The sequence below is a fragment of the Pyrus communis genome, chromosome 5, assembly GCF_041283825.1.
Source record: "Pyrus communis isolate YQ-2024b chromosome 5, ASM4128382v1, whole genome shotgun sequence".
Lineage (NCBI taxonomy): Eukaryota > Viridiplantae > Streptophyta > Magnoliopsida > Rosales > Rosaceae > Pyrus > Pyrus communis.
Window position 1 is genome coordinate 6,928,394 of NC_142569.1, and position 12,430 is coordinate 6,940,823.

The following is a 12,430-nucleotide window of genomic DNA, read 5'->3' on the forward strand; positions in this document are numbered from 1 at the left end:
ATTAAAAAAAAAAAGACATCAATCATTAACAAACCCTATCTTGTTAAGCGAAATTAGTCAAATGTCTTTTTTTAACTCTTCAACTTAAGAGATTAATTAATTGGAAATTCAAGGCGCTAAATTCTGAAAACGAGATCCATATATGAATAGCATTGTAGTTTTAGTGCGGCATGAGTGTTTAATCCAAATCATGACCAATTAATTAAACAAATTTTGGCAATTGTTTGGCACAAAATACAAATGGTGGCCATTATTTAGTGTATGAATGCAGTGTTTGTCTTAATTTGTACCTAATCACTTTCTTGTACAGCCTTGCACTTTACAGGCTGACAATCCTATCATCATCAATCATGGATAATCCTCATGTTGCTTTGATATTATTAGTTGGATATGAGTTTAAATTTCGTGGTTGCGTAAGGTTTGGTGAAGGTAGGGTCGTTGGTGTGAAAAAATTAACAATATACTTTGAGAAGAAAAGCTTTTGACTCTGTATATGATTTGCTGTTGAACAATATTTATTTGACATTTTCAAGTATGGAGTCATTTCTCTTTTATCGCAAATTATTAATCTCACACATTTAGAAATGACTTGTGAAAAGCTAAAAAAAATTATATACAAATATATCAAAGTGTAATTTTATTGTAAAGAAAAATAAGTTCTTAGATGCAAACAGTCAAACACTTTTCTCTAACGAAAAAAAAAAAACTATACAATATTATTCTTTTATTAAAATCTAATATTTAGGTCATTCTATAAATTTCAATCACTGAACAGTGAAGTGCAAATCATTCATCTGACTTGGGTGCAGGGGCAAAAGAATAATCAAACTGTCAAGTAGTTGGTTCTCTCAGAAGTTCCTCTCATAATACCTGGAGCTCGTGAACGAGTTCTATAGGTAAAGCTAATGATAAAGGCATCGGGGGTGCAAAGACCTTGACCTATTCTCAAACTTTAAATAGGTAGGATGACATGGCTGTTTCGTTGAGTCACGCCACAAAATCGAGAGCTCCAAGTGGGCCATTTTTGGTAAGTAGAACTAGCGATGCAGGATGAACCAGAAGCTGAATTACAATGTCAATTACGCGCTAACCTAGAACCCACAAAGAGTTTTGGTCAATCAAGATAGCAGGAGGGTAGTCATGGAAGTCGAAATTAAATTATAATATACACAATATACTAGAGCATAATAAATTTTCGTATATTTTGATACGCAAATTTAAATTGTTCATTAAATATGGTTACAAATCATTTTTAATAGGGGAACATTAATCAAATACTTGAGAATACGCTTCTACTAAGAAGACATCAACTTATATACAAATTTGTAAAGTTGAATGTCCATACTCCATTTATTCAAGTTGGATTAAATATTTGGTTACAAATAACAAACTCATTTGTGAATAAAAGTTTCACAAGTTCATTGGAATTATTCGTGTCTTTACGCGTAATGCCACAATAGTCAACGGTCTACCCATTTTATGTTCATCATTTGTCCTTGCAATTTTATATGTCAAAAATGGGTCCTGATGTTTTGACCAGTGCAACAACACGACAACGTATAGCAGTTAGGGTTTGGAAGGTTTGGTGTCCCCCTCCTGGAAGGTCAGTTTATGTTAGTTCATAGTTGACTTGGTTTTGTATCATTATTTATCTTCAATTACTTTTCTAAGTTTTCTTTTTAACAAACGATATTATCTATACTAAGGGGTGAAAGAATGAGCTAAGTCTCATAATGGGCTAGCAATAATGTGGTTCAAATTTGTCTGTGCCGAGAATCGAACCTAAGTAAAGAGAAATATCACTAGACCGCAGTATTAAGAGCATTTCTACTCCTAAAAAGTCCTTGGGCAATAGTCAATTCAATCTACCCAAGTAAATAGTAACTGCCTGTAATGAGCCAAGTGCATCTTCACTCCTATTCGTATTTTACAAAATAATAAAAATAATTTTATTTTTAATTTCGGATAATAATAAAAGATTGCTTGAAAGTATTTGAAATATTGAAATGTGGTGTAGGATAGAAGAACATGGTTACGTACTTATAGTTATATTTTTAATTAATATTTTTTTATAATTTTTTGTATTTTTAATTAATTTTTATAATTTTTTAAAAGAATTGACGTTAGCATTGCATCACATGATCAAAGGACTGGACCAGGCAATTGTTGATTGGGGGACTAACTGGGCTCCCCCGGAGCCCAATATATGTAACGGGCTGGAGACCAATTTTGGAGGGGAGAGGAGATTATGCCGCCTATGACTTAGAGGATGCCCAGTGGTGGAACTGCTTTAAGTGGCTCTTTTATAAGCCTTAAGTTTAAAAAAGACACATCTTATTTTATTTTATTTTATTTTATTTTCCACAGGGCACACTGATTCGGAGTAAATGGCAGATACAGTGACCCGATCAATGGGCATAACCTACATTACCTGCCGAGAGGTTTATTCCTGAAGGATCAAACTGGTAGAATAAAACCCTAAATAAGATGTAAGACCGCCTGGCTTTATATATTTTTCAAGGTATTCTAAGGATAAAGCCAAAAAATTGTGCTGTGTCATATATCTAAAGAGTTATAACAAACGAATGAAAATCATCCAATTTTTTAGTGTTATTACAATTCTTGTGGAACAAGGAATACAAGGTATCCTATCAAGGGTTTCATTCTATCACACCACCAACGGAGGTTTCAGTCGTCAGAGGCAATTTTTTGGAAGCCACAGCTTTGAGGCGGTACCGCTCTGCTCTGGAGCCAATGACTTGTCCTAGTACTGATGCGGCAATGGTAAACGCCATGGCTGATTTAGGCATGAGCACAGACTTCCGAAGTATGGCTATGAATGGCACAGCTGCATGCACAGCAGCGAACCAAGATAGTGAGAATTTTTTGGTGTGCTCTCTACATATCCCTAAAGGAACATTGGCTGCCATGCCCATTGATCCGATCACAAGTACTTTTGCCAGAAGGGGTTGTGGGCGGAGGTTCTTTGCAAATGCAGTTCGCGACAGGGCTGCTCGAGCTGCAACTATTGCTGGCGGGCACTTGAGTTTCATTCCTGGAGGGGGCTGCAAAACCTTTGCGACTAATGGAATGACACTGCTAACAGCACGGTATGACTTTGCTATCGGACATCTTCCGGATTGCAGCCACTCATTACCCAATGCCTCGTGATTAGAATTTCCTCCCTTTGAAGTAGAATCTTTTTTCGAGGAATTAGATTTCCTTTGCTGTTTCTTCCATGCATCGAAACTGAATGGCCCTCCAGGACCAAAGACTGAGAGACAAATTGTAGCTGTCTTTGTAGCTAATGGATTAAACATGGGTGGTGGGGCTGAAGGTTGAGGCTCAACTATGTCAAAAGAATGCGAAATCCCAAATTGTGCACTTGGTTCTTTAAGCACACTGTTAGAGACATATTTTCGGTAGCCCCGTATATATAGTTTAGATTACTTGCACCAAAAGTTTCTCTATTGTAATATTTTAGTTTCCTACCACTCGCAGGAAAACTCAAAAACTCTTCTGTAAATTGTTAAGAGTATATAGAATGGATGATGAGGATTGTGCCACTTGTCAGTCATTGAGGATGTAGATTACACAAGACTGTTATAAAGGTTGTTATGCTTAGGTTGTAGAGATAAGGTTGTTATAATAAGATCTTACAATATATAAGTGTAAGATTGTGTATTAATTCAACGCAGAAAATTTCATCAAAGATTCAGTTTCTTCTTCTTCAAGCTTTCTCACTTTTCTCTCTCAATAGCTGTCTACATCTCTCTTCTTTCTTGAGTTCTGCAGTATGATCAACATAAATCTCTATATATTGTGCAGCTCATCGATCAATGGAATTAAATCAAGAGTCCTATTTCTACATGCTACCGACCTTTGGTCCTAGGGTTTCCTGCCTCGTGTTTGCTTCTTTCCCATGGCTTCTTCTTTTCTTCCTCAGTTCCCGGCCGGCCCAAAAACTGCCGATTTTGTCAAACTATCCGACTCTAATACAAATGTTGGCCATTATTTAGTGTATGTATGCAGTGTATGCCTTTATACGTAATCACTTTCCTGGTTACAAAATGACAAAACTTCATTGTGAATGAAAGTCCCATGAAGTAGGAAACGTCTCTATTAGGCAAAGTAGTGAACTGTGGTGCATAGTGTGACAATGTGTGTGTGTGTGTGCGCGCGAGTGAGTGTGTGCATATATATAAAAAAGCATTTCATATCTCACCATGGCAACAACACAATAACGGGCCAGTTGCGAGTCTCCGCTTCCTTCCTTGACGACTTCATAATTGTGGGAATGAAAATGGCCAAGGCCAGCACCCGCCGGAGCCATCTCTTGGTCTACCTAAACGGCAGCAACAGTAATATTATCTGGGTTAACTACAGTTCTACATCTCCTGCTGTATATGCTGGTGGCCATGGAGTCCACCCCATCAGAGTCGCAATTGCAGACAACATAGCCACATAGCCTGAGAAAGGGAAATTGTGCCATGGATCTTCCTTCAGACAAATAGATTGCAACATTTCATATGAATCAGGCAAAACGTGCATGAAGCCAGTGGCAAGAATGATGCCACCTGTAAAGCACTTGACGATCAAAGAAGAGATTTCGATGGGGGTGCAAGGCCAATGGGTAAGCTCACTCCAATCATTGTTCCTTTTTATCACTCCAATCATTGTTGAGATATAAACGTTTTGCAGAATTTGGTGTTGAAGTTGTTTTAGTTTTCGAATTCAATGTGACCCCTTGGATCATATTTCAAGCGTGCATTTCAGATTCAATCTTAGTTAAGTGGTAGATTTTGACACTCGTAACTATCTCGCAGGATAGATTACTTGAATAGTTGGATTTGGTTGATGTAAGAGAGAGAAACTCTCTCTCTCTCTCCTTGTAACAGTAATGTGCTCCATCACACATTGTGTGTGAGCTGTGAATGAAGGAATCCAATTCTTGATTGTTCTCTCTGCAAGCATTCATTCATCTTTCCCAGAAATCCAAAACCTCACACTCTTAATCACAAAAAGAAATAAACCAACAAATTCACAAACTCCAACAATCATGCTTGTGACCAGAATTAAGACAAGGGCAATGATTTTGAGGGGCACAGCACCTGACTTGTCATTGCAGGAGGAGGTGCTTTCAGTGCTGCACTCGTCCTCCTCAGACGGTGAATAAGCTTTGGAAGTGAGTATGGAGATAATTAGGATGAAGGAAATAATTGAGATGAGCTATAAATGTGAATTGGTGGCAGCCATTAACAATACAAAAGTCAAGCTATTGGAGAATTGAAATACCGGAGGTTAATTTTATTCTTCATTAATATTATCTTTATGCAAACAAAGATGCAGGTAACAAGTTGCTTTCACATCGTTTGTATTGTTAGATATGGCTAGATATGTCCGTCCAGATGAAGATTTTTTTTAGTTACATTTCATCAATTTGTAGCTGTTGGAGAGTCCATAATATGCTTATGAATTGGTTTTGACAGATCATTTTGGGAAGTTAATTAGTCCTTACGAACATGTCCACTTGAAGAAAAAAGTAACGCAGAAGACAGTAGGAGGATTGGTAGGAACGATATCTCAACCAGAAGCAAACAAATGACGTACATCTATACACCCTTTGGTTTTTATTTTGCTTGGATTTCATTTCCAATAACCAAGTGCTTTATATTTTGATGGTGCATAAATATTTAGAATTGTATTAAGTAAAACAAGAAGTCAAGCAACATGCCCTATTTTGTAAGTGGGTCCGTAAAGCTTCAAGGTGCTTGTGCTTGGCTTGCGCTTCAAGCTCAAGTGCACGTGACTATTTTTTTAAAGAGCAATTTGTCAGTGTGTCTGAAACTTGGCTATGTGGTGTTATTATTCTCCTCAGTTATGTTATGTGGAGAGATTTTTCAATGTTAATAAATTTTAGAAATTCTTATCGTGGAGTGGGTTAAACCTCACAATGGATTAGCAATAATGTGGTTCAAATTCGTATTTGATAAGAATCGAACCTAAAACCTCTCACTTACAAGTGAAGAGGAATATCATTAGACTGTTGTACTAAGTGGCATTTTATTTTTTGTTTTTGTTGAGAAGTAGTAATGCCAAGTTTAGAAAATTGAGCAGTCTCTCTTTTTTATTCTATCTGCTCTATGAATAGTAGGGGTAGGTACGGGCCAAGCCAGGTTCAAATTCGGAGGAACCGGATTGGATCTATTTGAAAATGAAACAGAACGGGGCAGGACGGAGTGGGTCATTATATTTTCAAACATAAAACTGGACCTAAAACGGCCCGTTTGAAACGGGCCGTTTCCTACAGGTTCATGGGTCCAAGTGAAAAATCCTCAGGACAAGTTACTACTTCAGATACATTTCGCTGCAACCAAACAGCTATAAAGGCCGATATCCTCAGGACAGATTTCTACCCTATAATTGACGGCAAACATAGGCTAGCATATTCGTTTGTTGTTAATGAGAAAATATTCTTTGCGAGAGTTTGTTTAATGCAAACCAATATTTTTCACTCACATTGACGAAAAAATGATCGAAGATGGTGCTGTTTGTCTCGTGCCTGCTTCTCGACATGCATTGAAGATTTTTGTTTGAACACCCAAATTTTTCTACACCAACAATTGAAGGCTTGAAAAATAAACGGTTCAATCTAAGAAACAATACGAAGTAAATTTTCCCCTCAAATAAAACTAAATTACACATACAAATATAAGTGAGCCAGAAAGATTCAACATTTTAGTTAGAATGTGAACTAATAGCATCCTTTAATTACTGAATTCTCTTAAATTCATTTGCTCATCAAACTTGAGACAAGGAAGCTTGGCTATTTATTCCACTTGGATAATCACAATACAACAATGACAACTAACATAAAAAGATCTATATCGATTTATGGAAACATATAACGACCATCAAATTTTCACAAACTTTTAGGAAATTAACACGACCGACTTGACACCAAAACACATAAAATAAGAACAATAGTATTTGCTTAATTTTCAGATGATCATGGCATGGCATGAATAGTCTTATTAAGCCCACTTTGCCAATACAGACATGCCACCTGCACCCAAAAGAACTGCAATGTAAGATTTGATCTGGAGCTTAATGCTGCGTTGCAACTTTGGACCCATGAAGTCGGCAGCAAGAAGGTCAACCAAAGCCATGTAGATAAGAAGGCCAGCCGATGATGCATTAAGCAGTCCTACTGTGATTAGTGACCTTGGACTATTTTCTTTGTACGATTTTGTCATAGCCATTCCAATTGCAATTCCAAATGGGGTCGTTGTTGAGAAGAAGAACACCATTATGGCCTTCTTCATGAACTTGTACTCAGCCTGCATGCAATTGACCATGATGAGTAAATGATATGTAGTTCATGAGCTAATCAATTAAGTTTATGTAATTAAGTTTGAATTAGGCTATATACCTGTAGAATGCAACCGCCAAGACCCATGCCTTCAAACATTTGATGGAAGCAAAGCGCAGCTACAAGACCTTTAATTGTGCAGGTGTTGTTTGAAGCTCCAAGAGAAAGCCCTATAACAACTGAATGGACAATGATACCCAGTTCTAATACCTGCAAGAATACACAAGTAAGTACACATCAGTCACTTATAAATTGGTAAGATCGATCGAGTAATTAAAGTTGACTTGCTGTATACTAAATTAATTATCTGAGGTATCAACTAGTTTATCAATACTCATATTAACAGTTTAACACTATTAGATATAGCATGGTCTGCATATTATATTGCCCTGTGAATCTGAATCACAAATTCATTATACATTTTGTATTATGACACTATTAATCTGAATTACAAATTCAAATAAAAATTCACGTTGTCAATGACCATTTGATCTAGTGACATTTAATTAGTCTCCAGAAGAAAGAGTTGAAAACATAAGTAAAAAATATAAAAATCTCTTCATCAAAACTTACAGTCAACAATTTAACCGTTTGATAAGAACACATTTTATTTCTTACCATGGCAACAACACGATAACGGGACAGCTGTTGCGAGTCTCCGTTTTCTCCCTTGGCAACAACATGATTGTGTGCATGAAAATGGCCATGCCCAGCACCCACCACAGCCATCTCTTGGTCTACCTCCAGGGCTGGATTATCACCATTATCTGCGATAACTCCAGTTCTACATCGCCTACTATATATGCTAGTGGCCATAGAGTCCACCATTAAAGTCAGAATTGCAGATAACATAGCCACAAAGCCAGAAAAAGGGAACTTGTGCCATGGATTTTCTTTTAAACAACTAGATTGTAACATGGCATATGAATCAGGCAAAACGTGCATGAAGCCAGTGGCAAGAATGATGCCACCTGCAAAGCACTTGACGATCACAAAGAGGTTTCGATCGGGGTGGAAGGCTGGTATGGAACGAGTGACAAGAGGGAAGCTCACTCCAATCATGCTTGTGACTAGAATTGAGACAAGGGCTATGATTTTGAGGGGCACAGCACCTGACTTGTCATTGCAGGAGGAGGTGTTTTCAGTGCTGCACTCGTCCTCCTCAGACTGTGAATAAGCTTTTGGGGTGAGGATGGAGATAATTAGGATGAAGAAAATAATTGGGATGAACTTCAAACGTGACTTGGTGGCAGCCATTGACCCTGATTTTTAGGTCAAGCTATTATTGGTACTTTTGGGCTTGAGTGTATTGGAGCTTGTTTATATAGAGAGGTCTCTGAGATTAATTATGCATTCAATAACATAAAATATTAGGGTGATAAGTTCTATGTTATACCTATTGGCCAAAAAATTAACAAACTCTATTTTATATTAGGGAATTGTTATTAGCACTCTAAAAATCTTATTCTACTCTTCAAACTTTCTATATTATGAAAGAAAAATACACTTTGTGAAGAGTGTAGAATGAGATTTTTGGAGTGCCAATAACACTTCTCTTATATTATACCTATTTTATATATTTGTTGATTTGTCCAATAATTTTTTTTTTTTGCTGCGGACTTGTAAGAGCCTTTTAAAAAATAGAAGTCGTTTATATTGATGAATTGCAGAACGGAAATGTTTTATTCTTCATTGATATATTTATATATGCGACCATGCATGAAAGTAGGAAGCTGGTTATTTTCAACATTATATACATCAACAATATGTACAATTGGTAAAACTCCGTTGTCCGTCCAGATGAAGATATTTCAGTTAATATTTTGGCAGGTCAACCAATTACAAGCACAGTGTGTGCTATGATCTTTGTTGGGCTTCCATGTCCCCTCCCTCTTTGGTCGGTGTTCTTTAACGTGACGGCTTTGCCGGATTGAGGTTGGCAGCTGCGTAATGCCTTCCTCAGCTTCTGTATATATATGCCTTTTGGTGTAATGCCTTTTTATTGTCTGGGATCTTTATCTCACTGTTTGTAATTACGCACCATTTCTTTCCCTGATGGGCTTTTGAAATTTGGTTGCTCTTAATTTGTACCTTGCTATAAATTCAATGTTTCTGACAAAAAAAAGAAGCAGCTCATACTAGGCTTTTTATGAAATTAGCTTTGACATATACTTTTGAGGAATTAGCAATTGTTTGATTAAGCTTCTGATCTTCATGAAAATTAATGTAAGTTAAAGAATACATTGGACTTAAAATTTTGATTTTTTTTAGTACATCAAAATTTTTACACTGGAGGGATGGGGAGTTCGGCTAAGCCATACAATGGGCAGCCTAATTTGGTATCGAATTCGCCATTCACAAGATTCAAACCTAAGACCTCTCACTTCTAAGTGAAGAGGAATATCACCAAACCGTAGTACTTAGTAACTTCTAAAATTTTGATTTAGAGTTATCTAAATATCTTACATGTCGCGTATTCCTTAAAATTTTGATTTAGAGTTAAGTGGGGATTTGGAATTCATTAAAAGATATATGAAGATGAATTGTCACTCTTAGTATGTCCCATAATAATCCTTTCGAACATTTCAACTGAGGAAAAAAAACAAGCATGGCAGAATGCATAGAGGAGTGGTACGATCGATACCAAGAGTAGTTCTACCCCTAACACAAATGTGTCAGCACCTAGTGCATTTATCTACTTAGTGAACAGTAATAAACTCCAGTGAATAGTAATAAACCAAGGGCATCTCCATCTCTAAAAAAATGCTTTGGCACAAACGATCTCCACCCTTACAAAATGCGTTGGCATCCAGCCCATTTAAAATATTTTAACTTTTTTTTCATAAAAGAATAAATAAATAAAATAGTTTTAATTTCGGATCAGATTGTTAACCAATCTCGTCAAGCCACGTGTCATTATCCGAACATACTAATTTTTATAGAAGAAAAAAATTAAAATTTTTAAAATTTTTCTGTATTTGAAAAAAAAATCATAATTTTTAATTAATTTTTAATAAATTTTAATGTTGTTAATTAATCTGGACCGATGGATTTGAAAAATATTCAAATCCAACAGCCAACGAGCTGTCACATGGCCAACGGTCATAATTCTGATCGTTGGGCCTTTTATTTTATTTTATTTTTGGGAACAAACGTGGACCATTGATCTGTGATCGGACTGTCCAGTTTAAAAGTGAGATTCAAATTTTTTTTACCGTTGGAAATCCAACCGCATAGAGTGGGCCATGTCACCAAGCCCGAGTGATATTTGAGTGCGCCTGCCAGCGGGCCCCGCCTCTGATTTCTTGTTTACCATTCGCGCCCACGCATGCGTGAAGGCCACGCACCAAGCTCAAAAAAACAAATGGGCCGGTCCCTTGGTCAGTCAATTTTAGGCTGGCCTGGAGATTGGCTTAGGCTGGGTGCCAATATATTCCACGGGCTTAAGTGGATTGGCTGAGTACCAGCTTGTTTTTTCCACTAGGTGTTGGCCTCTTTTGCTTCTGGTGGAAGTGCTGTAAACGAAGAGTCATTAATATTAGAAATTTGGTTTACATTTTTTTGTTTATAAAATATAGTTTAGAAATTTGGTTTTCCTAACATTATCCTTAGAGAAACACTAAGGTCATCTCCAACCGACCCGGCCAAAGGGCCTAGGCAAAAAAATAGCCGGTTTTGACATGGAAACGGTCTCCAACCGAGGGCTAGGCCAAAGGGTTTATGGGCCCCACCCAGCTATAGCCCATCCACCAGGCCATTGGGCTGGCCATAAGAAGTCAGCCGGCTAGCCCAATTCTCCCAGCCCAAACACATGCTACCTAACATCACGCTAATGTCGTTGGATTTTTTTTTTAGATGCAATTTAAAAATAAAAATAAAATCTAATTTTTTTCCTATAAATACCTAAGTCATTTCTACACAATTTCTCACATCATTTTCACCATTTCATACTATCTTACCTCATTTTATTTTAATTCTTCACCAATTTTTCACATCCTTTTCTAAAGATAAAAAATCTGGAGGCTTATTCATTTAGCGACAAGTGGTACTCAAAATATGTCCAAAACCTTTATTTTAATATGGTAGTTTAATTCAATTAACCATATTAATTAAATTAAAATAATAAATTATTGAAGGGGCTAAAAAAACAACCCCCTTCGATTGGAAAAAAGGGTTTTTGTCGAACATGCTATGTTTTGGCCTATGGCCCCCTCGGTTAGAGATGGTATAAAATATAATTTCTTGCAGGACTAAAGGGCTAAACATGGCCCTTTGGCCCTCCTACAGTTAAGGATAGCCCAAATGGTCATTTTTAGCCCTATAGCCCCTGTAAGAAATTATATTTTAATGAATAATGTCAGACCATATTTTATACCATCTCCAACAGAGAAGGACAAATGGCATAGGCCAAACATAGCTCCTTGACAAAAAACTCATCTCCAACCGAGGCGACCAAATGGTCATAGGCCAAACATAGCCCTCTCAATAATTTATTATTTTAATTGAATTAATATGGTTAATTAAATTAAACTACCATATTAAAATAAGTTTTTCGAACATATTTTGAGTGACATTTGTAGTCAAATGAATAAACCTCCGAATTTCTTATCTTTATATAACCTTAAGAATTTAGAATTTCGAGTGACACGTGTCGATAACGTGAGTAACTCTTCAGATTTCTAGGATGGAATGGCAAAAAGGATGTGAGAAATGGTGTAAGAATGACTTAGGTATTTATAGGAAAAAATTAGATTAAAAAAAATTTGTCAAAAAAAAAAAAATAATCAAATTCCAACGGTAACCTGATGTCATATAGTTGTTGGCATTCAAATGGGTTAGGCTGGAGGGCTAGAAATGGGTAGCCCGCTGGCCTGATTTTGGTTTTTTTGGCCCAGTGGGGCCCACAAGTCCTTTGGCCTAGCCCTCGGTTGGAGACAGTTTTCGTGTCATTCCGAGCTATTTTTAGCCCTTTGGACTTTTGGTTGGGTATGTTGGAGATGGCCTAAGGAGAATCTCTTAAAGTGAGACTTTCTATGGATTCCCAATCACCTAACAGTA

At 36.8% G+C, this 12,430-nt stretch overlaps 2 protein-coding genes and 1 pseudogene across 2 annotated transcripts; all 3 read right to left on the reverse strand.

The window, feature by feature from the left end:
* Positions 1–2,660: 2,660 nt before the first annotated feature.
* Positions 2,661–3,406, reverse strand: LOC137724653 (uncharacterized). The gene has a single exon (XM_068463397.2). The coding sequence runs from the start codon at positions 3,318–3,320 to the stop codon at positions 2,661–2,663; it is 660 nt and encodes a 219-aa protein (XP_068319498.2). The 5' UTR covers positions 3,321–3,406.
* A 775-nt stretch (positions 3,407–4,181) lies between these two features.
* Positions 4,182–5,612, reverse strand: LOC137724654 (putative zinc transporter 8; annotated as a pseudogene).
* Positions 5,613–6,807: 1,195 nt separating this feature from the next.
* LOC137727070 (putative zinc transporter 10) lies at positions 6,808–8,668 on the reverse strand. Its single transcript, XM_068466009.2, has 3 exons — positions 7,991–8,668; positions 7,433–7,582; positions 6,808–7,340 (listed from the first exon to the last, which is right to left on the reverse strand). Exons 1-3 carry the CDS (start codon positions 8,627–8,629, stop codon positions 7,035–7,037), a joined length of 1,095 nt encoding a protein of 364 aa, XP_068322110.2. The 5' UTR covers positions 8,630–8,668; the 3' UTR covers positions 6,808–7,034.
* Positions 8,669–12,430: the final 3,762 nt, after the last annotated feature.